This window comes from Micropterus dolomieu, linkage group LG16, assembly GCF_021292245.1.
Source record: "Micropterus dolomieu isolate WLL.071019.BEF.003 ecotype Adirondacks linkage group LG16, ASM2129224v1, whole genome shotgun sequence".
NCBI classification, from domain to species: domain Eukaryota; kingdom Metazoa; phylum Chordata; class Actinopteri; order Centrarchiformes; family Centrarchidae; genus Micropterus; species Micropterus dolomieu.
The window spans coordinates 16234171-16260354 of NC_060165.1; the positions used below are offsets into that span (position 1 = coordinate 16234171).

Consider the following 26184-nt stretch of genomic DNA (forward strand, 5'->3'; position numbering starts at 1 on the left):
TGTCTTTTGAAGGGCAATTTACAGCTTTTACCAGAGCCATAGTACAATACTTTATAATTACAACATTTACAGGTGCAGGTCAGTTTGTCTTTATTTTAATTTTTTAAATTTTTTTTTTTTTTACATCAAACGATGGAGATGAGCTGCGACGGAAACACAGAATGAATGTCTTTAACACAGGTACTGGAGACAAAGCAAAACACTGGCCAATATTTAACTTGCTCATTGACTTGGCCTTACAGGAATACATTTGTCTTAATCAGTCACTGAGCGTCATGACGCGTACATGACAGCTCATCATTGCTGTACAGCAGAAGGACTGACAGGATTGCCAAATACAGTCAAGCAAAAGCATAAAAACGGACACACATTTTCATCATTCACCTAAATATCAACACTGCCACACTCATGGCGTTATCTGACTGATATACTGTATGTAACTGTCCTTAAAAAAAAGCAGACTTTAAGCACAGACAAGACCATGTGTGTGAAAATGAGCAGAATGACTCGGACTGGTCCTGGTTTTCATTCACATGTGGAGCAAAAGCAGTTTGCATTCAAACTTTTCACTCAGACTCATTTGTATTCAACAACACTCATCCTATAATAGAAAAGATAAAATATGCAAATTTAGGAACGTAGAGTGCTTCAAGATAGCAATTTGAAGGTTAAGATTGATTCAGCAATATCCACTGTTTCTATATCCAGACAAAAAAGGAAAAGATTTTTTTTTTTTTTTCACAAGAAATGAATTAATAAAAGGTTACCGAAAAAGCCATAAGTAAAGAAAAGCCTCAACTTCACTGTCTCGAAGCAGTCTTTCAACAGGATGGAGTGAACAAAAGGAGAACTGCGGAGCAGTGATTTCAATAGTTCCAAGGGCAACGAGTTATTACAAAATCTTCAGCAATAGCAAAAAGCTGAACTCTTAAATGTTGCTGAGGGTGGCTTGTCTTTAATCTGTTCTATTCTTTTGTCAAACCATCTCCCCAAACTGCCTCAGTGCTGTAGTTATCCATCTACTCCACCTTAAAGTGATTTGGCATATCAGTGTTCAAACAAATCGTTCAGCATATTTAGAGTTGATACGTTTTTGCGACTGTTCAATATCTCCTTTCTCTCTCCAAAAATAACCTAGAAGCTAAAGTGAATATAAGTTGGTGTAAAATGAATTTGTTTGGATTTGAAGAACCATGATCATGAATAATTTATAGAGCCACTTCTAAATAATAAATAAACAAAAGAATAAATAAATAAACAAGCAGGCAAGCAAACATCAACAAACACATTTCTCCCAGTATTTTTTTGTATAAATGTCTCTGGTAATCCAGTGTCCAATTCTGTGAGATTCTTGAAAAACAGTCCGATACAGTTTTATGTTGCCCAAAAGAATGTGGATACGATGGAACGATTGTGAGGATTCTGCAGGAGAACTGACACATGTGGCTGGCAGCTGAAGACAACTTCACAGTTGCTGCAGTCAAACTAGTCACTAGAGTTTGTGACTAAAAGTCTCAGGCCTGGCAAATAGAGATTTGAATCCGCCTACTAGTCCCTTCTCATAGACAAAGACATCCTCAGCTATCAATGATCACATGGCATATGTGTTCGCTCCAGATGGAAAGTTGCCCCCATGGCTTCCTGTGCCAGAAACTCTTTCTCAGTAGTATTCTCACTCAGCTATGGCCCCTCTAGCGTTGAAAAAATAAATTTTTTTAAACTCTTAAAACTAGCCTTTACTCTACATTTTGCCTCCCAAAGCGTTTTTAGTTCTCTGATGTGCTTTAGCATCCATTGGGGATTTTAAACACCTCCAGGGTTCTCATGGGAAAAGCCTGACAGACTCATCCAGCTGTGTTTCAGCGAGATGGGTTCTTTCCAGACTGGGAAATAATCCAAAATGGTGTTAGAGTTGGGGCGGTGGAAAACTGTCTCTGTCCTGACACAGTGTCTCGTGCTATGTGTCCTGAACACACAGTATCCAAAGACGTGGTCCTAAAAAAAAAAAAAAAAGGACCAGCAATTCAGGCATTAGGGCTAAAGCACAGTGGCGTTGTGGCCCTCCATCCTGGGCAGCCTGGGGTCCTGTACTGTCCCCATGGTGACAAGCAGGGGACGGCTGTCCTCAGATATACCCGACCGACCCAGGGACACTGAGGTGGGAATGGGGGCGCCCCTCTGATGGGCTGTTGAGGAGGGCATGGAAGTGCCCTGCTGGAGTGGAGGGGGTGGAGGAGCGGGGTTGGGGTTACCGCGGGCGGCCTCTAGCGGCATGCTTTGCTCCTGGTAGCCGTAACCGATGTTCCCACAGGGGAATCTTCTCAGTCTGTAGAGGGGAACCGGGGGCAAGGCAGCCGAATCTAAGAGCAGGGGTGACTGGGCGGCAGGAGGTGGCGGCGGGGGTAACAGAGGTCTGCAGAGACCCTGCTGTTGCTGCTGGTGCAGCAGCTGGAGTTGGTGCTGCTGCTGGAGCTGATGCTGGAACTGCTGGTGCTGGTGCTGCAGACCCAGCGCCCCTGCCACCTCAGCCACAGTCCGGCCCACATGCTCCTGCCCCTCGCCAGGCACCCTGCCGCTGCTCCCTCCTGCTCCCCCCACCCCTCCCTGCCTCTGCTGCTGCTGCTTCCTCTGCTGCAGGAACCACGAGCCGTATGTTGGGTTCCAGAGACTGGTGTTCTTCCCGTTGTGGCCTTCCTTCTCTGCCGGGTAGCCCTGGGTGAATGCCAGGTTGATGTGGCCCCCCTCAGGGCTGGGCTGGGTGGTGACATGAGGTCCCTTGGCAGTGAGTGCAGAGGTGGCCGTGGAGGTGACTGTGTTTGTGGTAGTCATGGTGATGGAGGTCTGCGTGTTAGGCTGCTGGTGGAGGTATGGCAGGGCCTGGGCCGACGTCTGGGCTTTGGCCTCCGATGCTACGCTAGTCACCACAGTGTGCTCCCCACCTCTCCTGGTCTCTTCTGTAGGATAAGATGGGGGCGGCTGTGGAGCCTCCCCATCAGGCACCTGGGCATTCACCAGCACAGTTGGAGCTGAGGAGTCGTCAGGGCGCATGGGTACACGCTCCTCCTCTTCAGGGACGGGTCCATACTCTACAGGCAGGGTCATGGTCACCACATCAGGGTCCTAAAATGGGGTAGACCATCACAAAATCTTTATTTCCCCCAGTGTTACCAGTGTTAAATTAAATCATCAGTTACTATCAAGCTGCAACTTATAATGTGAGAAAACTGTAGCTGATTAACGTCAATTCTGTGAATTAACCAAATTACTGTTGTCTGAATAATACTCTTCTTTATGCCCATGTCTGTTTTCTTTTTTACGATGGTCAAAGATGTTTTCTTCAGTACGAACCACCACTCTGTTTTATTTTGATGTTTGAATGGAGTCTTTTTATTGTTGGTCCCTCAATTGCTGATTGCATGACAGCATTTTCAGACAGGCAGTGATGCAGAGTGCGTGATTGATAGCTGGTGGATGGCGGAGGACAAGCTTGCAAGCTCTGAAACAGATGCCTTAAAACAGCTTGCCCAGTCAGTCAGTGAAGCTAACACTGTAAATTCGGTATTGTCAGTCTAAACTTGATCATGGAATGGTCAGACATACGGGGGACAGTATGTCTTCACAGTGTTACAGATAAATGTAATCCTACTTTGGAAGTCATGATTTGGTCAAATATACAACTTATATTATACTTATATATCTTACACAATATGAGCAAAATAATTTTTTCCCCGTCGACAGCGGTGATTAAAAGTTAACTTGACTTGTTAAGAAGAAAAAAAAACCTGGAAGGATAACAAGCAATAATCTGATTCTTCAGAAATAATGTTGTGATTATGTTAACCTTTATAGACACATTTAGATTTACAGAAAAGAATATAATTTAAATTAAGCCATATTGGAAAAATTATTTTTAGACATTTTCAAGTCGCTCAGTCCTAATTCATGTATACATGGCAGTCAGAGCTCCAAAGTCGGCTGTGTTTGGTTACCTGTAAGCAGTAGTCAATTCTCTCCAGGATAGTTGAGAAGTTGGGCCTGTCTTCAGGCTGATGCTGCCAACTCTGAGTCATAATACGGTACCTAAAGATACACATGAATGAGCACATAAAATATGAAAACATTTCTCCCACTCCCTGTGGATGTAGAGAAAACACAAAGAAAACAGAGGTTGACCAGAATCACCTCTCCAGATTGATCTCTTTTGACAAAGTATTCTTAATAGCTGTTGTGATTGCTTCAGGCAGAAAAGAAAGTGTAATCTCCCACCAGCTTGAGTGATGATGGAGGTGTTAAATGGGCGATGCAGATTACTTGTAGTTACTGGTGGTTTAAATTATAAAACACAGAATTTAGAAAAATGAACAGAGAAAACATGGAATTTGGGGAAAAAACCCTATACTGGTCCCAGCAGTACTGGGTCCAGCAAAACACGCGGTTGCCGTTTTAATGAAGAAGTCAGGCAGTAATCGGCCTTTTTCCAGCCTTCTGTGAGCAATTTTATGCTGCACACGGCATGAGCCTGTCGCCTGCAGCTCTACATCTAACAGCTCACTGTGGCTGCTCCTTGTTCCATTACTCCCTGCAATATTTCAAACTGATCCAGTGTTCAAAAATGCCCAAAATGACAATGGTCTTGTTTTGAGGACTAATTTTTGATGAATTATACCGATCAGTGCTAATGTCACTGACAGACGTATTGTATTTCCTGTGACCACTTCATAATAAAAGAAGTGTTTCGCAGTTAAGTGTTTATAATGAGAAGCTGCAGCAGTAGGAAGTGTTCAGTTTGCATCAGCAGAAACTTAATACTATAATCTGAGAATGTTTCATAATACTGCAAATATATAAATATTGGAATACTTTGATCAGTAGGCCATAGGCTCAGGCCCCATTGTGTTATCTCACTCGGCGATAGTGACTCAACAGACATTTATTTTAATAAAAAACTTTGAGATTGTGTTGTGAGGCTGCTTGTTTACAGAAAAAAAAAAAACATATTTATAAGGAACATGGAAGGCAAGGTTGCAAAGTGATACGAGGAGTAATCTGCAAAACTAGCCAAGTGTGAAGGATAGAGCTGTGAAATCAGAGGCCAACGTGGAGCAAGAATGTGTATATATGAGAGAGAGGGAGAAGAAATGTGTGCGTGCATCTGCGCGTATATGTTTAATAATAGAGTTGGCATGAGAGATGGTATGAAAAAGTGCGATATGGAAATGGTTCCTAAGCTGTGTATCAGCTCCCCATGACTTCTTCCAAATTGGGAGGCAAACATGAACGAAAGCTCTTGATGTGGTTTCTATAATGGAAGCGCTGAGCAATCTTTCCAAAAATGTTCTGACACCTTCTAGGTCACAACTCATTTACATGGCAATATCAGCAAATCATCAAAGCATTTCATGTCTGACCGTGTTGATTTTATTTTTTTAAGGCTGCCTATGTGTATACACAGTATGCATCATTTGCAACTATGCATCTTTCTTTATTTTTTATGTTATAGCGATGCTTAATTAGACCTCAGGGGATCACATTGGATCTGCACTTACACTGGCCCAGGGCAATTTTTAGGTGGGTCCATTCTTCCGCCATTGGTTACAAACTCCAACACTTCCTGGTTGCTGCGACTTGGATATGGCATGTAGCCCAATGAGAAGATCTCCCACAGCAGAACCCCAAATGACCTTAGAGAAGGCAAATGATGAGAGGAAAGATTAGTTACAGAGAGAGAAAGAAAGAGGGTGAGACTGAGGACAATCAAGTCATAAATTATAAGCATCATCAGAGCTGAAGCTATAAAGGATGTGACCAGAGGACAGGAATTAGATAGAGACAAGACAAGGAATAAAAACATGGCTCGGGTTCAAAAGTGGTGAAGGACTGAGGAAGGTGAAAAACAGAAAGGGAGAAAACGAGCAGGTTGGGACAGCAGATGTCTGAGTGTGAAAATATAGGAGGTGAAATCACAGTGAGGGCGAGCTTGGCCTCCACTGAGGCCAGTTCAAGAGAAGTGTGAGGGATTCTCACCACGTGTCCGTTTTAGATGTGAAGATGCCCTCCATGAAGGCTTCAGGTGGCATCCACTTCACAGGCAGCATGGCACGCCCACCCTTCCTGTAATAGCTTGCCCTTCGCACACACACAAACACACACACGCTCAGAGTAGTAAAATACATGATGACTAATGTGGCTAATAATAGTAATATTGGTTTTTGTTTGCCTACAAATGATAAAAAGGGAACAATTGTAAAAGGAAGAATGCAGTTTACAGTGCAATTGCCATGACAACATCACTGCCCTCAAAAGAAAAAAGAAGAAAAATTATTTTTTAATTAATTAATTAATTCACTGTTTGTGTATCACCGCTGTGATTCAATCACATTTTCAGCTTCCTAAAACGTCGGTGTGAGAGGCGCTCTTAGAGCTCCTTATCTTGCAGAGGAGAGGAAGGAGGGAGATTCCTCACCATGCAGAGTCCCGCCTGAGCCGTATTTAATGCTGTCTCTGGAAGAGAAATTATCTGATGTGTGCTGTATCTGATTGTTAGTGCTGATATGGTCACTGCCTGGTGGATTTTGCCCTGCTTGAGGCGCCCAGTGAGGACAGACATGAACTGGGTTTTGCACTGCCCCCCCCCCCCCCCAAAAAAAATGACTTCCCCTCCCTAAACAGTTGTTTGTAAAAATGGTAAGTGCATTATAATAAATAAGAGGACTGTAATAGCATGTAGACACAGTTTAGTGACTGGAAGGTTGCCAGTTTAAATCCCTGAGCCTTTTGGGAAAGTAAAGCAGTAGCAGTAACACACTCTTTTCTCTTCGCCTTCAAAATCTAGACAAGTGAGTTGAAGCACCAACTGCTCTGCTGGAGCTGTACATGGCTGCACAGGAAAGGACTGTAATTATGGTGGGCAGCTCCCAGGTGTGAATGTGAAACAGGATGAGGAAAATGCATTGTGCTGAGTTGGCATTCCCTAGACAAATAAAAGTTAAAAGCAAAAGAAAATAGAGAAAAGAATCAAAAAGCAAACACATTAAAAACAGGGTGGAAAAGAATAAAACAGACAATTGTAGCTTGGATAAACTCGAAGGCCACTCGGATAGCCAGACCTCCGCCCAGGCAAATAGTCCAGTGTTCTGTGATAAGCAAATCTGCAAGCTCAAACACTGTCTGGATACATTTCCCAAACTATTAAAATTGCAGTATGCCAGTAACTGGTAGTGCTTTGATGATCATCTCAGCTGTGCATTTATTATGTACATCCTGAATTCCGGTATTAATTGTGAAAAAAAAATCACATCCCTGATGGCTTATTTCTTACATACATGCATTTGTTTGTACAGGGATGTTTGACGTGGCTGTTATGTTTGTGCACAGCGTTCACTTTAATTACGACGGGTGCTCTGAAATGTTATGGGTTCCTCCTTGGCCAATGGCTACACCCTTCAACCAAGTTTCATGAAAACTGGGCCAATAGCTTTTCCATAATCCTGCTGACAGACAAACAAACAAACAAACTGTGCCAAAATATATACATAACCTCCTTGGCGGAGGTAAATATGGGACAAAAAGCCCAAAAAAGATTGTGGTTTTAGCAGCCTGAGCTCCTCAGATATGGTATCCAAAGCTCATGGGCTTGGGCTGCATGACCCATCACATTTTGTCTTTAGTTTGAGAAGGATTTCAAGCTGTGCTCACCAGAGGCAAAACGTCTGAACTACTGTTAAAAGCCGGAGCTATGCATGCCTTAAAAAATAATCTGTAAAATGAAATCTTAAGTATTATGCAACTAATGCCAGAAAGCTAAAACAGATGTTGTAAGTGTAGAGTGATCACGGTGGTGATGGTGTAATTATGACAAATTTTTGAATCTGTTGAGAGAGCTGATAAACTCTTCCCCAGGAACCACGGCTGTTCCATTACCTCCAGTCTCCCAGGAGGTCACTAATGGAAAGTGAACAACAATTTCTTGATTTACGACAGCAGACAGACAGGAACTCCCAGAGCATGGACAACAAAGGTTGAGAGCCTTCTCTGACAATCTAAGTCAGTTTAGTAAATCACAACTGTCTTGGCCTGAGTTTCCAGCATTATGTGTGATGCCATCTCTTGTCTCTGTTGTGGCCGATGACGAGTACCCGTTCATTACACACTTGGAAACCTATGCCCTGAAGCAACACACTGTGATGCTAGTTAAGTAACTAAGCGTTATGTGAGAAGTAGGATCTCTCTTCACAATAGGCCCTATCAGGATGCCTTTATCCATTTCATTCATTTATTTATAGATTTGTATGCATAGTAGTCGTTAGTTATGTGGGTATTTAGTAGTTGTGTGTCTAGTTCACAGTTTAATAAAACCTTCATTTATAAGAGAATAAGAATATAAGAAATATAAGAATGTGATTATATGATTTGTGTGTGGAATAGTGTACGTCACTGTACAACAAGTCAAGAACTCTGTGGCAACTTTCAGATTGAGATTGAAGTAATCACATTTCTGTGATTTGATATACTCCATATTTCTGATAACCGGAAGTGAGGGCACATCCCTACTTCCTGTTACTAAATTAAGGTCATTTGGCATGATTATTTCAATGCCTTTAAGACATATGCCTCCCCTGGTTGAGTAAAGGCAAAACTATTTTTTGCAGTGGTTGTTACCTGCTCAAACCATATTTTTTTGTTTGATATTTCCTATATAGGAAATTCATGTTTTTGAAGGTTAAAACGAGTATGAGAACTGCATTTTCCAAAGTATAGATTGAAGGCAAATAACAAGAACCAGCACTCATCATTAACTCATAGCTACAGCTGTGTGTCTTCAGGGGTTCAGTAAGAAGAGATGAATATAGATGATATGCTGTCAGATAATATGGCTGAAAGGGAAATATATACTTAGCAAATTATTGGCATAAGAAGTTAGCCTAGAAGAAAATTCCACATAATCAATGAAGCAGAGAAAACAATCACTAGTTGGGACTGTTTGCTTGACAGATTAGCCAAGAAGCACTGCAAGGCAGTCACACACATCCCTGCCCATTATTTATCCTTTGAAATAACACGATCAATCCAGTGATGGGGATCAGTTACCTAACCCATTTTTACTCCTACAATTAGAGGATTGAATTCTGTTACCATCTTCTCCACTGCGCCACTCTCACCCAATATCCCTCTAATTTTCCTGTCTATCCCAACAAAGAAAATAGTGAGGGAAATGGACTGGCCTCCATCAAAAGATGCAATTAGATCAAACTGCAGTGGGCACTCAGTGGATCCTGCATTTGCTGCTCTGAAAAGGCCGTTTTCAGTGTAGAGAAGTTTACAAAAACCACAATCTTCCAAGTTTTTTGTTGTAATATATTAGCTGCTTCCTTTTCTGACCTCAGCAAGTGGAATACATCTTTAAAAAAAAGATGACCCGTACACAAGAAACCTTCGTACATTGCTATTCAGTCTGTTATATGCCCATTAGTGAATGCTGAAATGTTTTGAAAAGATTGAGGGATGGTAAAATGTGAAGCGTAAGACTGATAATCCCCCTATCAGTGGATCGACCTCTTTTTTTCTCAGCATGGGGTTTATGGACATATTTATTACTACTGCTAACACCGCCAACACATAGTGAAATCCGAGCTGCAGATTAGGGAGGCTTAAAAACAGTCCCAGGAAATCTATAGCACAAATGGAAGTGTTTTATACGTGTGTGTGTTTTGTGCGTTATTTCTTATGTGAGCAAGAAGAGGAGCCGGAAGATAGAGAAGCATTAGAGACGAAAACTAACAGTAAGAGACAGAGGCAGACTGTGCTGAATGGAGAGTAAGAAGATGGGTGGGGAGTTTAAAACTTGTGTCTGTTCACTGAGTGTAATTTGTCTTCAGTGCCTTTGTTCTGCCTTGTGTGTGTTTGCATGTGTGTGTGCAGCAGGCTGACATGAATAAACAAAACCTAAAGCCATGCTACACACCATTGTTAATAGTTTCAATGAGAATATGGTAATTTAAGGCAAAACACCAATTCTTTTCTGAAAGCACAGTGAATTTCTCTACATAGTGCCGGCCGTTTGCCTCAGGATGATTACTGACTGGCAGCTATTGTTTACCCAGCTTTTTATTTACCACTGCATCACCGGTGTGCAAGCATGCGTGTGAGTGAATTTGTGTATGAGAGAGGAAGTCCATGGAATACCACATGCAAGTACGCCTGTGGCTCTCCTCCCTGAATATAAAAAGCTGACATTAAGCCTTGTCCTGATCCCTCATTGTGACACCCGCCCCCTGCGATGGCCTCGAAAGGACTCCCATGTCCCTCGTCACATAGCGGTAGGGCCACATCATGAAACAGCAAAACTAACACACCAACGGCGTAGTGGCATGTTGCGCAAAGCAACCATCCCCTCCTCTCAAAATAATAACAATGATAATAAAAAAAAAAACAACGGCACAAGGCTCCAGGCTGAGAGATAAAAACAAAATCACATCGAGGCACCTGAAAAACTGACATCAGCAATTAAATCAAGCGCTCCTAATGCGGCTCCTCAGGGGTATTGTGAAACAGCCTTTCCCGGATGCTCTGAGAGTGACTTTGCTCTCGTGTGACTTTCCATCGGATGATTCGAAAGTGCTGCGTTGATACAGCTGAATGTTGTGACATGTGTCCCCGGCTCTAACTTCTTACCAGATGAAAGGCTTGGGAGATTTCCCTGCTGGATTGTGCATTCATTTAAATGGTGTCATGTGAATTTGTGGTAGCTATATTAAAAAGTTTTAACCAAGAATAATGAGATGCAGTCTGGGCTACAGATAAACTGATGTAGATTAAAAGAAGGCATCAGTAAGATAGTGTGACGGAGAATAAAAACACTCTCACGGCTGAGTTCCAACGTTTTGACCTGTTTATATATTGTATTTTGTCCATGCAGTTAAAAATTACTTAAAAACTGCACACAGCATGCTCATGTTTAGTGATGCTGGGTGTTGCAACAGACTTGAAACTTTCCCAGAGAGGGCAGTGCCTGGTATTAACTGATATGAGTTGTAAATATTCACATGGGTGTTTTTTTATGCAGCGATTAATAACTGTTGGTTAGGTGGGCTGGGATTTTTCATTCATTAGGAACAAGATAAAACTGTTCTTGTATTTTCAGTGTAATATTAAGTTGGAATACAACTGCCATCTTAGTGGGAGCTTGTTCTCAACTCCCTTTCAGACCTTATCTAGAATCCAACTGAACCTGGTCTGGATTTTGATGTGTTGCCCACTGTTTGACATCAGTCAGTCCTCTGTGCTGAGTTATTGTACCTGTAAATGTCTCGAGCCATCCCAAAATCTCCAATCTTGGCCACACGGCCCGGTCCTTTGCAGGTCAGTAGGCAATTCCGAGCAGCGATGTCCCTGAAAGATGAGATAACACATACAGACTGTCAAGTCACTGCACGCACTTAATGCTTGGATTGGTAGTGATTGGTCACTTTATCACAACAACTCACTGCCACTGTAAGTAAACAGTATAAAAGAGCTAGGCATACTGACAAAGCACACGGCTTAGCTCACGCCTTGTGTTACGGCCACCGTCGGTTGCCTTCAGTATATGTTAACTTGCCTGGTTCCACTGAGAAGACTCTGATCAACCCCAGCTGCAGTTTAAACAGTTTTTGTGCTCACAGCTCAGGGTGGCTGTGAACCAGCGATCAGTCTGCCTTGCCACTAGGTTGAGTTACACGTCTGTCCTGATTGAATGTATTGATTTTGTGTTTCACTTGTGTGATCCCTTGACTGATGCCTGTTGGCGTAGCAGCACCTTCAGGTCATGGTAGTAGAGTGTGCGTTTGTGTAACCTTGTAACTTACCTGCTGTGTTAGCAGTGGACCCAAGCATTTGAACTCACTAAGTCTTTTGCCAGAACATCGAGTTAGTAAACTTTCATGCCTGCCTTTGCCTTGTTTTGAGAGCCATTTTTGTAAGCTTATGGCTGCTGTCCTCCTTTTGTTGCCTTATTTTTATTTTTACTACTGCTGTGAACAGGGTGTTCCATTTAGATAAAGGCCAACCCTATGTCTTAGTGTAAGTGTCTTTTTCTTGTATCGCATAGCTACTGTCAGTCAACACCCATATAGGGCTTCTTTTGTTGTACCTTTGTTCAAACTCTCAACTTTTCAATTAAGTTACGTTGCCACTAACCTGGATTATCCGATTTGTCCTTTACAACACCTCAATTCAATTATCCAATCTTCTATGTTACCTCTCTCTATAACAAGCTGGGTCATAACACTTGTCTCTTCAAAAGTTTACACTAAGTTTTTCATTTATTTGCATCTATAAAAGTATGTTTGAAACACCTACAGACGCTCCTCTGTTGGATTTCAAGTTCAGTATAACTACTAAGTTGCCCTGGGCAAGCTGGGAAAGTGTATAGTTTCCTACAGTGCCTTTATAGCTCTGCCCACATGGAGCAGCCAGAGAGAAGATTGAAATGTTCCACAGTATATGCAGGCAGAGTGGGTTAGAAGAGAAAATTTCTAAAATTCATATTTGCACTGTACAGAGTTGGTTATTCTATGTGAAAATACAGTAGTTCACACAGCGCACTCCTCTCCTGTCTGGGGAAAAGGAAATGGAGCCCACACACTGTATTCTGCTCCCCAGGCGTCTAACTTTCTTAACGTCTTAAGAAGTGACGTTGTGAACACACTGCTCCGTATCAGACCATAGACAAGTGTGCACTAGGGCCAATAAATACCAAGAATTTACCATCAGAATAACATTTTGTGACACTGTGCTCAAACCAGATCATGAGACAGGGCAGGGGTGCACACAGGACAGCACCACTGCTCTGTTTTCAACACATTGTTTGGATGTTTTGCCTCAATACTCTGATTAAGTTGGATGTGAAATGACACAATGAGGATAAAGTAATAGTTCAGACTGATTTAAACTGAGGGCTTTTTAAGAGCAGGACTACACTATGCATGAGTGCCCCACTTTAATGTGCCAAAAGTGTTTGGAACTATTCAACTTATAATATTATAGTACTACTTCAAGTTTGATATTAAATAATTTAGTATGAAATAAAAAGAACATTGTGTCTAGGGCATCCATTTGCTTTTCAGTTCCTCTTTACTTTGCTTGAGTCCAATTTAGACTGAAGCAGTTAAACGAATGGCAGTAAACTGAGTTATCACACCAGCTTGAGAGAAATTTCTAAATCTGTGCTATCACCACAAGATTTCCAGTTCAAGAAAAAGCAGTGAAACAATCAATCCATTTAGGGGCTTCTCATCTACTTCAGAAAGACTGAATCATCTCTATCATAGCATGACTACAATCAGCATGTGGAAGTGCGCACACACAGACACACAGACAGACACTTGAACAGGATCCTTTCTCATGAGGTGCTGTGGCTAAATCCAAGTAGTCCTTTGTTTAATGGCTTGGAAGAATTCATGCAAATGATTTGCTTTTGCTTGTAGGCAAGGACAAGCCTTGAAATGCAGCAGTAGCTGTCACAGACTGCTAGCTGAGGCCTTAAGGGAAGGACACAGTGCTATTGTACATGCAGCACAGTGATGTGAGAGCAGGCTGTTATTAAAACAGTGTTAACTGGCTTCATACTGTAGAGCTTATTTACAGTCATCTTTAACTACTGCTTAAAGACCCATTTTACTGCAGCACCTAGAGACCGATCTGTTATTAGACTATTTTAACACCTGAGGTTGCATTAAACTGCTCGACTTTCCTCAGCATAGTGCTTCTTTTAGGTGGTTACAATTGAGTACCAAGCCTGTTGTAAAAGAACTCCACTGGCCAAAAAAACAGATGAATACCACCACAGAGAGAGGCACAGAAACACACAATAGCAGAGTAAGTTGTTCTCAGACAGCATTAACTCTGAGATTTAGCCTGTTGGAGCACACCATAGTTTATCATCCAACCCTGTAATCCCGGGGAAAAAGCTGCATTTTCTCAGTAGTGACTAGTCCTCCACCCTACCTCATTCACCTGCCCTTTACTCAACCCTGGGTAAACACTTTCATAAAAATTTAAATTAGCCTCAAGGATGGTTATTGGGTGAATTTTAATAGAGGTTTGAAGGCAGAAGAGCTTGCTGTATGGAAGCCCACAAGCCTCCACAGGAGAGTCAGCCATTAGGTGGATTGATAGGGCAAACAAGGTTTAATAGGCCCCGTTTGTCATTGGCCAAGGAAGTCAAAGAGAAGCATGAAGGAAGGGGGATGCACTTTAATTGTTTTGATGTGATTGTAGAAGCAATTCAGACCTTTTCCAAATTTGACATATACTTGACTTTCCTCATGGACATCCACAGAGATATTTGCAAGACAGGTTCAAGAGAAGGATTTTGAAATTCTTTAGTCACATCCTCCGGTTCACCAACCAGTGTGAATATGGGTATGGAAGGGGCACTCTGTTGACTAGTGCATTGGATACAGACCGTAAAATGGCAAGCCGGCTTTCCCATCTGGCTGCTCTGATGCTAAACTTATCCCTTGTCCTTTCTGCTATCGCACGAAAGGCAAAAGGCATGCAGAGTCCATATGTTACGCTTGGATGCAGTCATCTCATAATTCAGTAGATGTCAGCAGATGAATGTGCGCAAGTCTGTGTTTTTTCAGTCTGTAAACATTTTCCATATTTATAAGCATAGCCGCATGTACGGCGTATTGTTGACAGTTTATTTTTCTCTCTGTCTCTCTGATCTGTTTATGTCGGGGGGATATAGGGCCACAGAACACAGTACAGCCTTTCATAATCATGTGCTGTATTTGTGTATGCCAACAAAGTGTTGTTTTAGCATATTCAAATGCAAAATGTGCGGTCATGTGGTGAAGTACCTGTGTATAAACTGGTTCTCCTCCAGATACTGGCAGCCCTTAGCAATATCTCTGGCCACGTTGAGAAGGTCTACCATGGTCAGGCTGGATGGCTGCTCCTGATCGAAAAGAGGCAGAGAAAGACCCAGAATGTAAGTGATTATATCGAAGGCAGATTTGGAAAGGTGGTAGAGGTAGCACACATTTGTAAAGAATACATGAGTACACATTTGGAAATCGGATGGATCCAACTTGGATCATGGTGTGTTCAGTTCTGGAGCTCAATGAGAAGAACAATAGTGGTAGCTTTAGGTGGCAAAAAATGCACTATTCAATAAGAATGTGTACTTGAGCGGGATACACCAGCGTGTCTCACCAGCCGGGGTCTGGTCTCCCTCAGGAAGGTCTTGAGGTCTCCTCCAGTCATCAGCTCCAGCAGGATGAACCTGGGCATGGCCTGCAGACTGACACCTATACAACGCACAATGTTCTGGTGGCTGAACTTACTGCAGGCACAGAAACACAGAGGTGTCATCAGAAATGGCTTTGTTGGCACTGTTTGAGAGACAGACTTTTGTTCACTGTGGCTCTTACCTGATGATTAAAGCCTCCATGAGGAAGTCCAGTTCATCCTGCTCAGAGCACACCTCAGGAAGGGTCTATGGTAAATATAAAGTAATTATTATATTTTGTATTAAGTCTGATGTGTTTCTCCACAACACTGAACATAAGGTAGTGAGAGAGAGGTGATACAATACTTGTGCTGTTAAGCCTTTAACTGCAAAAGAGCAGTGCAAAATTGAACTGAGAAAAACTGCTTATCTTCAACTTCATGATCTCCTATCCTGAGAAATAAATATCCTCAGTGCAAAAATGGATGATGTGTAATTAGTTTCTGATTGAATCAAAGTTTGACCTTTGAGAAACACATAAGCTGTTTTCATTTCAGAGACTGGGTGAGAACTCACCTTGACTGCAACTTGCAGTGGACTCTGTTCACCTGGTATCCCCACTGCCAGCCCTTCATAGACTTCACCAAAAGCACCGTGACCCAGGCCCCTGGAGACACACAAACACATTTATTATTGACAATTACATTCATATTTTACATTAAGCTGTTAAATATGGATGTGGGGTGGAGGGGTGGGGGTGTACAAGAGCAATATTTAAGCTGATTTGTCTAGACTGAAGATATTAGAAACAGCCAGCAGTAAGACATGTCCTAAATATACCTCTGTCCAAACAACGATCACTTATGGAGCCAAATATTAAACAGCCCCGCAGAGATGCTTGTTAGTATTCTAAATTAGTGGTTCACCAGCTTTTCAGCCCACAAAGTGAAATAACTGTCTTCATGTGGCATCCTGCTGCAGATGTCAAAGTGTAGGATGGTGAACTTCGACACCAAATGATAGGCTTGATTTGGCTGTTTCACTTGATTTATGAGTCTTGCGTAAATCTAGATGGAAAATATTCATGGGTGTACAAGAAAAAAGAACTTCCATCACAAAGATTAAGAACCGGAATGATAAACTGGTGAACTATAAACACATGAAAGATACATTAAAAATTGAAAAGAGCCCTGCAAAAATCATTTCTCAGCCTCTTGGATCACTGAAGTAGACCCATACACTGTGAGGCTTCACACTTTAATATTTCAGGCTTATTTAAACTGCTACGTCTCACACATTGCTGTATTTGAGTAAACCCTATTTAAATAATTTGTTCTAATGGATTCATTATAATTACAGTTAACTGCATTTGTCATGTTTGTTCAGACACAGTTATCTTTGAGTCTTTGAATTTGTTCATGATGGTCTTTTTTTAATAGCGAGCTCCTAATTTTCCAAGATAGGGTGCTTGCTGAAGTAACATGAATGTTGGTTCTGGACCTTTAATCTCCTCTCTGTTACCTGGTGAGAGAGATATTACGTCGCGGTACTTCCTTCAGGTCGTTGACCGATGCAGTTTTGCCGGCGAAGCAGTAGTTGGGGTTGTAGTCGGTCATGATGGTGGAGGCCCGCAGCTTACTGAGCTTGCAGTCTGGACTCTGCAGCTCCAGCTGAATAGACTGCAGCTCTGTGTGTTTACGCCTGTACACTGGTGGGATGAAAATGAAAGACAAGTTTCATTCCACCACTGAGATATCCACAATTAACAAAAAAAAACAACAACTAAACAAACAAAACCTTAAACCCATCTTCTTGTAGAAAATTATTGCTGGTAGGCAAAGCGCACAAAGTGGAGAGCTTTTACAGTTATTACTTCTCTAAAGACCTTTTGCTTATAGAGCAGAAATTTTTATGAAATAGAATTCCTTTGTGTCTGAGAAAGATTGATTCCTCTTAATTTCATGCCAGATTTGTCTAAAATATCCAGACACGTAATGTTTCAGAATTAAACCCTCAAGTAAGTGTGTCTTGTAAATTTGTACATGTGAAAGACAAAATCTGTATAAGCAAACATGGCAACAGTATGCACAAAACCAAGACAGCTTACAGCTCCTTCCTTCATACGGCAAACTAATGCATTTTATGTAAAACAGCCGACTGAATGAAGATCCTGCTTTTTCTCTTTCTTTCTCTCACACACAAAGCCACACACTTTATATTTATAGTGCTAGAAGCCTCGACCTGGGCTGGCAACACATTAGTCGGTGGGGGACTTGTTTGTGTGTGTATGCTTATGTGTGTGTAGGGGAGTTATTTATTTACCAAGTGCTGTCTAATGTACGAGTGCTGTCAGCTGCCGGCTAAGCAGCCATCCATCATTAGCGTGTTTCATTCATCACCGTGGTAGTCCCACACCTCCACCACCCTTGCCTCGTCTACTGACGTGCGTGCATCATATGAGTGTAGGTGGGAATCTGGATGTGTGTGTGTTGGTCTGCAAGTGTGAGAGTGAGCGTGGGTGTTTGTGTGGAGGAGATGATGGCTCAATGAGTGCATATGTCTGGCTGTAATAGCCTGAAAGCGGGCGGGCAGACGGTTGTCTGTGATGGCCGCGAGGCTCACTTACAGTTCTGACAACAACCTGCTAAGGGCCGTCTGAGAGGGACCAGGCCAGACACTGGAGAACTTTGTGTGTGTGTGAAAGACAGAGAGAGAACGTGGGTCTATTGTGCAAACAGAATACAGAAGCAGACTGCACAAGTACTCATGAACCTCTCAGACATTCAGCAGCACAGTGTAGGTCTTTATGGTCAATAACAGCTATTTCAGCTTACTGCTTTGTCCATGCTCATTTGGGTCGGTGGCAACTTCATTGGGTTAAGTCACTGCTTGTCATTTGTTGTTCTTTGTTCTCTCAGTGGTTCCCGGTGAGTACTTGTGACCACTGGTCACAAGCTGCATATGAGTTGTAAGCACTTCACCAATAATATAATAAAACAGAACACGTTTTTTCTTTCTTCCATCCCGTAAATCATCTCATGACCCCTTAGATTTGACTTTGGAACAAAGACTCTTTCAAACTGAGACATGTTCACTTTAAATGTACTCAACTGCGACCGGTAACTTCCAGCAGCCATGTCCAAGAGTGGGAAAGGCTGAATAGCTTTCTAATCGAGTTCCTTTAAACATCATTTTAGTCAGCCTAATAAATTGTGGGCCCTAACAGAGAGAGTATCTTATCCTCCTTGACGGAGACAATTCTTTTTTTCTAGAATAATTCCAGCTGTTGAGTACAGTCATCAGCAGTATTTTAACTGTTACTTACAATATAAACTGACATCCAGTGACATATCTGGGTAAGGAGGTTCTCAAATCTGTCAAAAAAGTACCCAGTCCGGCTTTACTGTGCTTTTACTTAAAGCTGAAATACTGTAAACATGAACGCCACATTTATTGTCCAATTTTTTTCTAGGGATGCACCGAAATGAAAATTCTTTCCCAAAGCCAAAACTGAATATGATGAAAAACTTTACTGAATACTGAACAGGGTTTAAAAAAAAATTTAAAATCCATTTATGTTGCCAGTTTTTTTTACCATTAGATAAATGAAATTGTCAAAATGTGCTTTTTACTCAGTGTTTCCCACAGGATTTGGAGAGACTATGGTGGGGGGGCCCTCGGCCCAAGAGGGTCCGGTAAAGTAAATTACATGTGTCCAATTACTTTTAATGGACACAGGTAATATGTTTTATATTTTCTGTGAATATAATTAATACAATTAATCTTATTTCCATACTCTATAGACACCTTATTTTGAAAACCGGACATTGTCACATGTGTACCCTCGCGCTAAATTCATAAAGTCCAACCCAATTTGATAAATAATGTGTAGCCTATGTGTTTCTCGTATTGCATAACATGAAGACTTCAGAGCCTCTCTATTATTCGGTCTTTTGACTTATTATGCTGAACACCGAAAGTGCTTTTTTCACCGAACAGTTGGTACATTTTTCTATCCTTACTGACTCATGTGTGTCGCTACTTACTTATCATGACTCCGGACACAGCCAGCAGCAGGGCGGCGATGAGGGCCGATGTGCCCACAGACAGACCCAGCGCCAGGTGGGAGAGAGGCGGCTGGGCAGGCAGCAGGGACACCACTGCACGACAAGGGGAAACAACAGCGTTCCACAGTTGTTATCTTCCCCAAAGGAGTATTAACATTCACTTCGCCACTCTGATCCCCAACTTAATTAATGATGTGAAAGCGATGACACAACAGAGCTTAGGAGCAGCGACGGCCGGTGCATGTTAATTCCTTTTCAGTGGCGTGGGGCGATCTCATTTCACTTGTCTAAGCTAAGGAACAAATCTGCACACCGAGAGAGACCATATTGAGATTGTGACCTTTTATGACCTAGCATCATAAAATTATCTACTGCTTGTTATTACTGAGAACAGATTTGCAAATCATAGGGCAAGGAGACTCTCTAGGTCATTAAGATATTATTGACATGCTAATAATAGCCCCCCTTATTTTTGCTTCAAAGTATAAAGTGACATTCCACCACTTGAATTAATTTCAGATCTGCATTCATATACTCATTATTTATCTGAGATTACAAATTATAATTGAAGAGGCACTTTCAGGTTTACATCCCTTTGTTACAGTTTGAACCTAAGGAGTTGACATGGCACTTGTGAGCAAACTAATTTTTAGTCAACCTTGATGTGGTCTAATGGGCAGAGCCAGGTGCTAAACTCACCTCTCATTTAGCCCAGTATAAAATGCATTTAAAATCCATTGATGAGTATCAAGGTGAAGCCCTTTATCCTAAATGCTTGACATGATAAGATAAAGAGCTTTTATCTGACTGTAGCACAGAGATAAATTACAGCAGCTAACACTGGTGTAGGTATATCCATTTTTATTAACAGCTTAGCTTCATCCTACAGATTTATAATTATTATGAATGATTAAGGCACTGTTAAAACATTCCCCCAGATAAAGATTCAATAAAGTACAGAGCCTCCCAGGCTTAATTACTTTTGTAAATTAATTCATTATCTATCCACTGAGTCACAGTCTATTACAGGTACAGTTACATTCATCTTAGCTCATTTCTATGTTTGGAATAATTTCACCTATCTGTGTGGAAGACAGAGAAATAGACTGTGGTTCTTCATTACAAATTGTAAAGTATGCGTGTGACTATATGTCAGACCTGTAGCGTTGATGCAGGACACCCCGTCTGGAGCCAGGATGAGGTCATCCTCACAGTAGCAGATACTGCCCTTTATCTCAAGGCATTCGCCGCTCTCACAATGGCTGCAGTTCTGCACCGGACTGATGATCACCTCACCATCCCCCTCCATAGCTTTACACACACACACGCACACACACACACACACACACACACACACACACACACACACACACACACACACACACACACACACACACGTATGAGAAGGGTTTTTATAAGTTTTATTCTCACCACAATCATCACCCAGAATACAGTTTACCCAGTTATAGTATGTATATATATATATATATATATATATATATATATATATATATATATATATATAGTAGATGATAGTTTCACTAATAATTAAAACAGCATCAAACATCCTTCCAAGATCTCACAGATTCCCACGAGATTGCTTTGATTTTTTAAAGAATGATTTAAATTTCTTTTTACAAACTATATGAGAACAATCAAGCCAGGGTGGGTCATCATGTTGTACAGAGGATTGATAGCTTGCATTCTTGCATTCCAGCCTACTTGTACCGTAAACTAGGTGAATTTACTGACATTGATCAGTGAAACGGTCTACTGTGGTGTTGGCTGGAACAAAATCTGCAGACAAAATCTGTCCTCCACAACACAACTCATACAGCCATAAATTGTTTTAAAAGGGCTTTACAGCATCCATTACTTAATTCAGATCCAATGGAACCAATTCTCTTTATTGTAAACTATAGTGAGCGTGGGCAAATCAGTCGAACATGAATTAGTTATGGGCTGTCTGTGAACGCTTGTGCTGTTTAGTAAGCAAAGCAAACGCACTCTTCTGCGAAATCTATTTTCTCTCTTCTGTTATCAGCTTTATATGTACAAATACAAAAATCTAACCTACACACTTTAAAGGTTTTGAAGGAAGAATACAAATGCCTCAAGAACAGATGTTGACTGCATACTAATGTGTAGTTGTTATACTCTGTATTGTGGAGCTTTACACAGCCATGTTGAATTTGTTGTTGTGTTACTTTTCTACTGGAGTAAGGAAGATGATGATGTCTTCTCCACTGAATCTTTGAGGGACATTCTGTCTGCATGTCTTGTTTAATGATATAACCACACAACAATTTCTCATCAAGCAGCTAGAAAACTATCCCTGAACAGATGAGTATTTTTTCTCTCCTTAAGCTTGTTGAATAATAAATAAATGTCTTATTTTTCGTACAGGTGCATCAAGTGAGATTCAGGAAAGCTCTCCTGGCCTCTAATAACTTCTTCAGTGCCTACCAGCATATAGTGATGACAATATGATTGGACGACTGTGCAGTCCTGTCTGTATTATTCTTTCTTCAGACTGGTTTTGAAGCAGCCTGTATTCAGTGGATTAGGACACCGGTTCCTTCTGTCAACATATTTGATCCTTTTTTAGGTCTTTCAATATACACAGCAGGGTTGTTTGGCATTACCTGCTGTTTTTATTTGAGTTCGGGAACCTTCCTGTGCAGTTCAAGCTGAGAAGGAAATTACTGGCGTAGCCATTTGTGATTGCAACTTCAAACCACAGATGCCCTTAAACCTGACATTTACACAGATATTTTTTATGTTATCAAATTACAGATATTACAACCTGATATTCCATCCTGTGGGTTATGATAATGATTCAAGCCTTTTGGTTATTCATTGGTTATAAATCATGTCACTTTCTCGCTGTTCATACATATCACTCACATTCCTCCAACACTGCTTTAGGAACTTTTGCTGTGAACATAGCTAAACTAGTGGATGAACATTCATTTGAGGACATTTCCTTCTACAATTAACAACACAGACCTGTGAAGCTAGAATACGTCAGCGTCTTGACCAGCTGTTGCCAAAATGGAGAGGAATGAAGATAATGTTTAGTGCAATAAATTTTTTACAGCTAAAAGTCTTTTTCCTCCGCAGGAAATAAAGTAAGGTCGATGAAAAATTGAAGACTGAAGCTGTTGAAAGCGGCACTGCCTTACTAGGCCGCATCACCCTATTAAAGGTCAATGGGAGAGAGATACAATTGTGTGCATTGCTACAGCCCAATGGGTCCATTTTATGTTTCCCTATAGAGCGAAGAATAATCTTAGATAAAGTTTTGATGGTCAACAAGCTTATCACTACAGACTGGTTTTAATGCCTGTTAAATTGTCTTATGTTCAAATGTAAGAACCGAGATGAGTCAGCAGGGTTTATTGGGCAGTTCCTCTTCGCTGTCTGGTGGTGTTTTAATCAGTTAAGAATCGTGGTGGTTCTGGTGGAATGAGTGGTTCTTCTGTCAGACTGGAAAACTCTGGAAGACTCTCATCCCTCTGTGCCTGCCCATATCTGCTGTACAATTTTACAATATACATTTCTGATGTCACACAGTGAAGCAGCTCACTCTCATCTTGCTGTACAAATCTATATTAGTTATGTGCGGCAAACCAGGTGTACCACATCAAAAACTAATTAAAAATGTCAATAGCACAAACGTTTTTTCCTCATCATTCTCAAACACATTAACTCTCACCGACAAACACTACAAAGGTATCAAATGCTGAATACTAATGTCTTGACTGCATGTGTTGACTGCTGACTAGTTTGTTTGTAATTTAAAAACCACCTAGAATCCTTTCACATTACCTTTCAGAGGATAGAGGAAGGGCTCTCCCTCTGGACTGAGGAAGGACGTGCCATCGTCACCATCATGTTTGGGGTTGTCATCTGTGGAGGTGTTACCACCTGGAGGGCAAACACAGTGACAGAACCTCAGTGCCATCTTATTAACACGTGTTAAATTCTATGGGAATTGAACACAATCATTTAAATGCACTTTTCACGTCATCCAGGGCTGGATTATGCACATAGGATTTTTCATATCTGCTGTATCCCCAGTCAGCCCTACTCTGATTGTCCTCCCTTTCTTCCACATCTTTGTACACATTTCACACTTTTCATCTCTATGTCCCAATACATGCTAATGTAACAGTTATTTGCATTATGCGTACCACCATTTTTGCTTTCTTGCTATTTATATTTCTTATTATTTATTTATTTGTTTCGTTTCATGCCTTATGCTGTGTAATTTCTGTTTGGGATCACTAGTTTAGTTTACCTTACACTGCTTAATAATACAGTATACACCCAGTACAAGGAAAAAGAAGGAGTCATATGTTGATACTGTGTTTGAACGATGTTTTGTCAAATCCTTGTGACTTGTGGCTGTTTCTGGGATTCACCTGATCTGGCACCCTGTCACATTCAGTATCAAACACATATGGCACCACAAAGTTCACATTTGGGTCATACTTGACAGCTCAAGTTTATTTTCTGGACCTTCCAGAAAAAACCTTCTTCCTTCTCTTAGACTAACCTCTGTATCCTCCGCCTCCGCCCCCGGACAGACAGCCACCCCCGCCGCCCCCGAAGCCACCGTGGGTCTGCCAGAACTTTTGACAGGCCTGCCCTCCCTGGCCTCCCAACACCAGCGGTCTGCCACCTTGACTGACAGAAGCACTGTCATTCCAACCTCCGCCTCCACCTGTCACCAAACACAATACACCTTTGATATGATGTGGAGTTACGTGCTGCGTAGTGAATCAGTGTGTGTGACAGAGGGTACGGGAGAGAGGCAGGTCAGGCAGGGAGAGTGAGTTCCTAAATGGGCTGTGGAAACAAAAAAAGGTGCTGAACTGCAGGAAAGCATGTCTTTACACACACACACACACACACACACGCACGCACACGCACACACACACACACACACACACACACAAATCCCAGATTAACGATAACAATACCGGTTTTGCACAAAGACATAAAAAGAGACCTGGTAACATGAGATTAAGGTTATAGCTGCTACAGTTAAAACTAATCCCTCCTATATTCCCCAACGCTAGCCAATTTAATTTTCCTCTTTCATTTTCCACCTTCTCCTCTGAAGCCTGAGAGATACAAACAAGTGAAAAAAAAACTTATCTCGCCACACTAGCAACAAACCCCCCCAGACATGCTGAATATTTAATTTTTCATTCACCGAGTTTCCTCAAAAGTAAACCTCAGGCTTTGTGAAGATGTAGAAATCAATATCTTATGTTTTCTGGGCCGTTCGTCAACTCTGAGCACATGAATAATGGAACCTGCAGTGAGCATGGATGTAACATTACACTGGTCGAAACGGTGCATATAGTTCTGCCCAGCAATGACAGGGGAACAAAGTGCTCGATATGAATAATCATGAGTAGGGCTGTGTTTTGTTTTCTCCAGAACACAAACACTGGCTCACAGAAGTGGAACATCTATGTAACTTGTGCATTAAGACAGAAGTAAACATCTTCAGGATAAATGGATATGTTTACAAGTACAGGTAGACATGCAAATAAACACTTCCACTTCAGGCTATCTGTAAACTCGGCTTATTAGTTTGTGTGCGTGCAGAGGGGAACAGAACAGACGCGGCCTTTTTCATCATAAAGTGGGAATAGATAAGCTGTATACAATACAGTACTGTAATGGGGGTACTTTTTATCACGGTCTCAATATCTCATACACAGCACACAATGTTTTTCTCCCTGCCAAGCTCCCTCACTAATACTCACATAACTGCACTCACAAACAATGCACAGGGTATATTGTATTTCCCTACACATGCACAGCTGCACACACATACACATAGTACCAACACATACCTGCAGCGCTTGATTTCCCATTGCGTCCCGGTTGGCTGGGGTCATAGTCCATCTGCTCCAGCTGGGTCTCTGATTGGCTGCTGTACCCCCGGCCACCTCCCCCAGCAGCGATGATGAGAGGAATATACACTCCTTTGTCCACCTGGGCCATTGTTGTTTACAGTTAGATTTATATAGTGGTGTCTGCTCTTCAAAGGAAGAGTTTGACATTTTTTAGAAATACGCTTGCTTGCTTGCTTTCTTGCTGAGAGTTAAATAAAAAGATTAATACTATCTCATGTTTATATGGTAATTATATTGCCACAGCCTTCAGCTGGTTAGCTTAGCATGACTGGAAATAGAGGGAAACATCTAGTCTTGCTCTGTCCAAAAGACAGTCTACTAGCTCTGCTAAAGCTCACTATTCAACATGTTATATTTCGTTTGTTCAATCTGTACAAAAACAACAACAACAAATTCACTATGTCATGTGGGGTTAATGTTCTGGACTATTTATATTTATTTGGTCCCTTGGCTAAGAAATAATCCGGCATATAAACTAAGCTAACTGGATACTGGTTGTAGCATAATTTTTTAACGACAGAAACAAAAGTGGTATCTGTCTTCTAATTTAACCTCTAACATGTTTGGTACCATGTTTGTTTGAAACTATTCCTTTAAACGATTATGGAAGATTAGCCCGTTGGTCACCTTATCTGTTCAATGAGGACAGACCAAGCTAACTCGTGTCCCTAGTGGACTCTTGGCTCCAGTGCCCCATTGATACACTGTATAAAAGAATTTCCTCCTTAAGGTCAAAACATATGGCACATATTCTTTCCTGAAATTTCATACAAAATCTCTAAAATTATGTGTAGCTCCCAAATATCAAGTATAAAAATATCTCCCTGTCCCTGAGTGCACCATTCCCTCAGCACCTTCTTACCTTGAACACATATGTAGCCCCGCCGCCTCCTCCTCCGCCCCCTTTCACTTGAGTGTTCACCATCGGGCCGCTCTGTTCCAGGCAGATCTTATTCAGTAGGCC

At 41.5% G+C, this 26184-nt stretch overlaps 1 protein-coding gene across 1 annotated transcript; it reads right to left on the bottom strand.

The window, feature by feature from the left end:
* On the bottom strand, positions 1-26184 carry alk (ALK receptor tyrosine kinase). The gene is made up of 16 exons (XM_046071986.1): positions 26083-26184; positions 25158-25299; positions 23843-24010; positions 23113-23211; positions 20440-20592; positions 19261-19374; positions 16736-16922; positions 15791-15881; positions 15417-15481; positions 15199-15328; positions 14844-14941; positions 11296-11388; positions 6025-6126; positions 5547-5681; positions 3990-4080; positions 1-3120 (listed from the first exon to the last, which is right to left on the bottom strand). Exons 1-16 carry the CDS (start codon positions 26143-26145, stop codon positions 2038-2040), a joined length of 2814 nt encoding a protein of 937 aa, XP_045927942.1. The 5' UTR covers positions 26146-26184; the 3' UTR covers positions 1-2037.

What these genes read in the sequence shown, in the direction of transcription:
- alk (XM_046071986.1), bottom strand. Translation starts at nt 26,145, where the DNA reads ATGGTGAACACTCAAGTGAAAGGGGGCGGAGGAGGAGGCGGCGGGGCT. An exon ending in TGGGAAATCAAGCGCTGCAG is followed by an intron (nt 24,011 to 25,157) that starts GTATGTGTTGGT and finishes GTTTGGTGACAG; the next exon opens with GTGGAGGCGGAGGTTGGAAT. An exon ending in TGTGTCCGGAGTCATGATAA is followed by an intron (nt 16,923 to 19,260) that starts GTAAGTAGCGAC and finishes TCATCCCACCAG; the next exon opens with TGTACAGGCGTAAACACACA.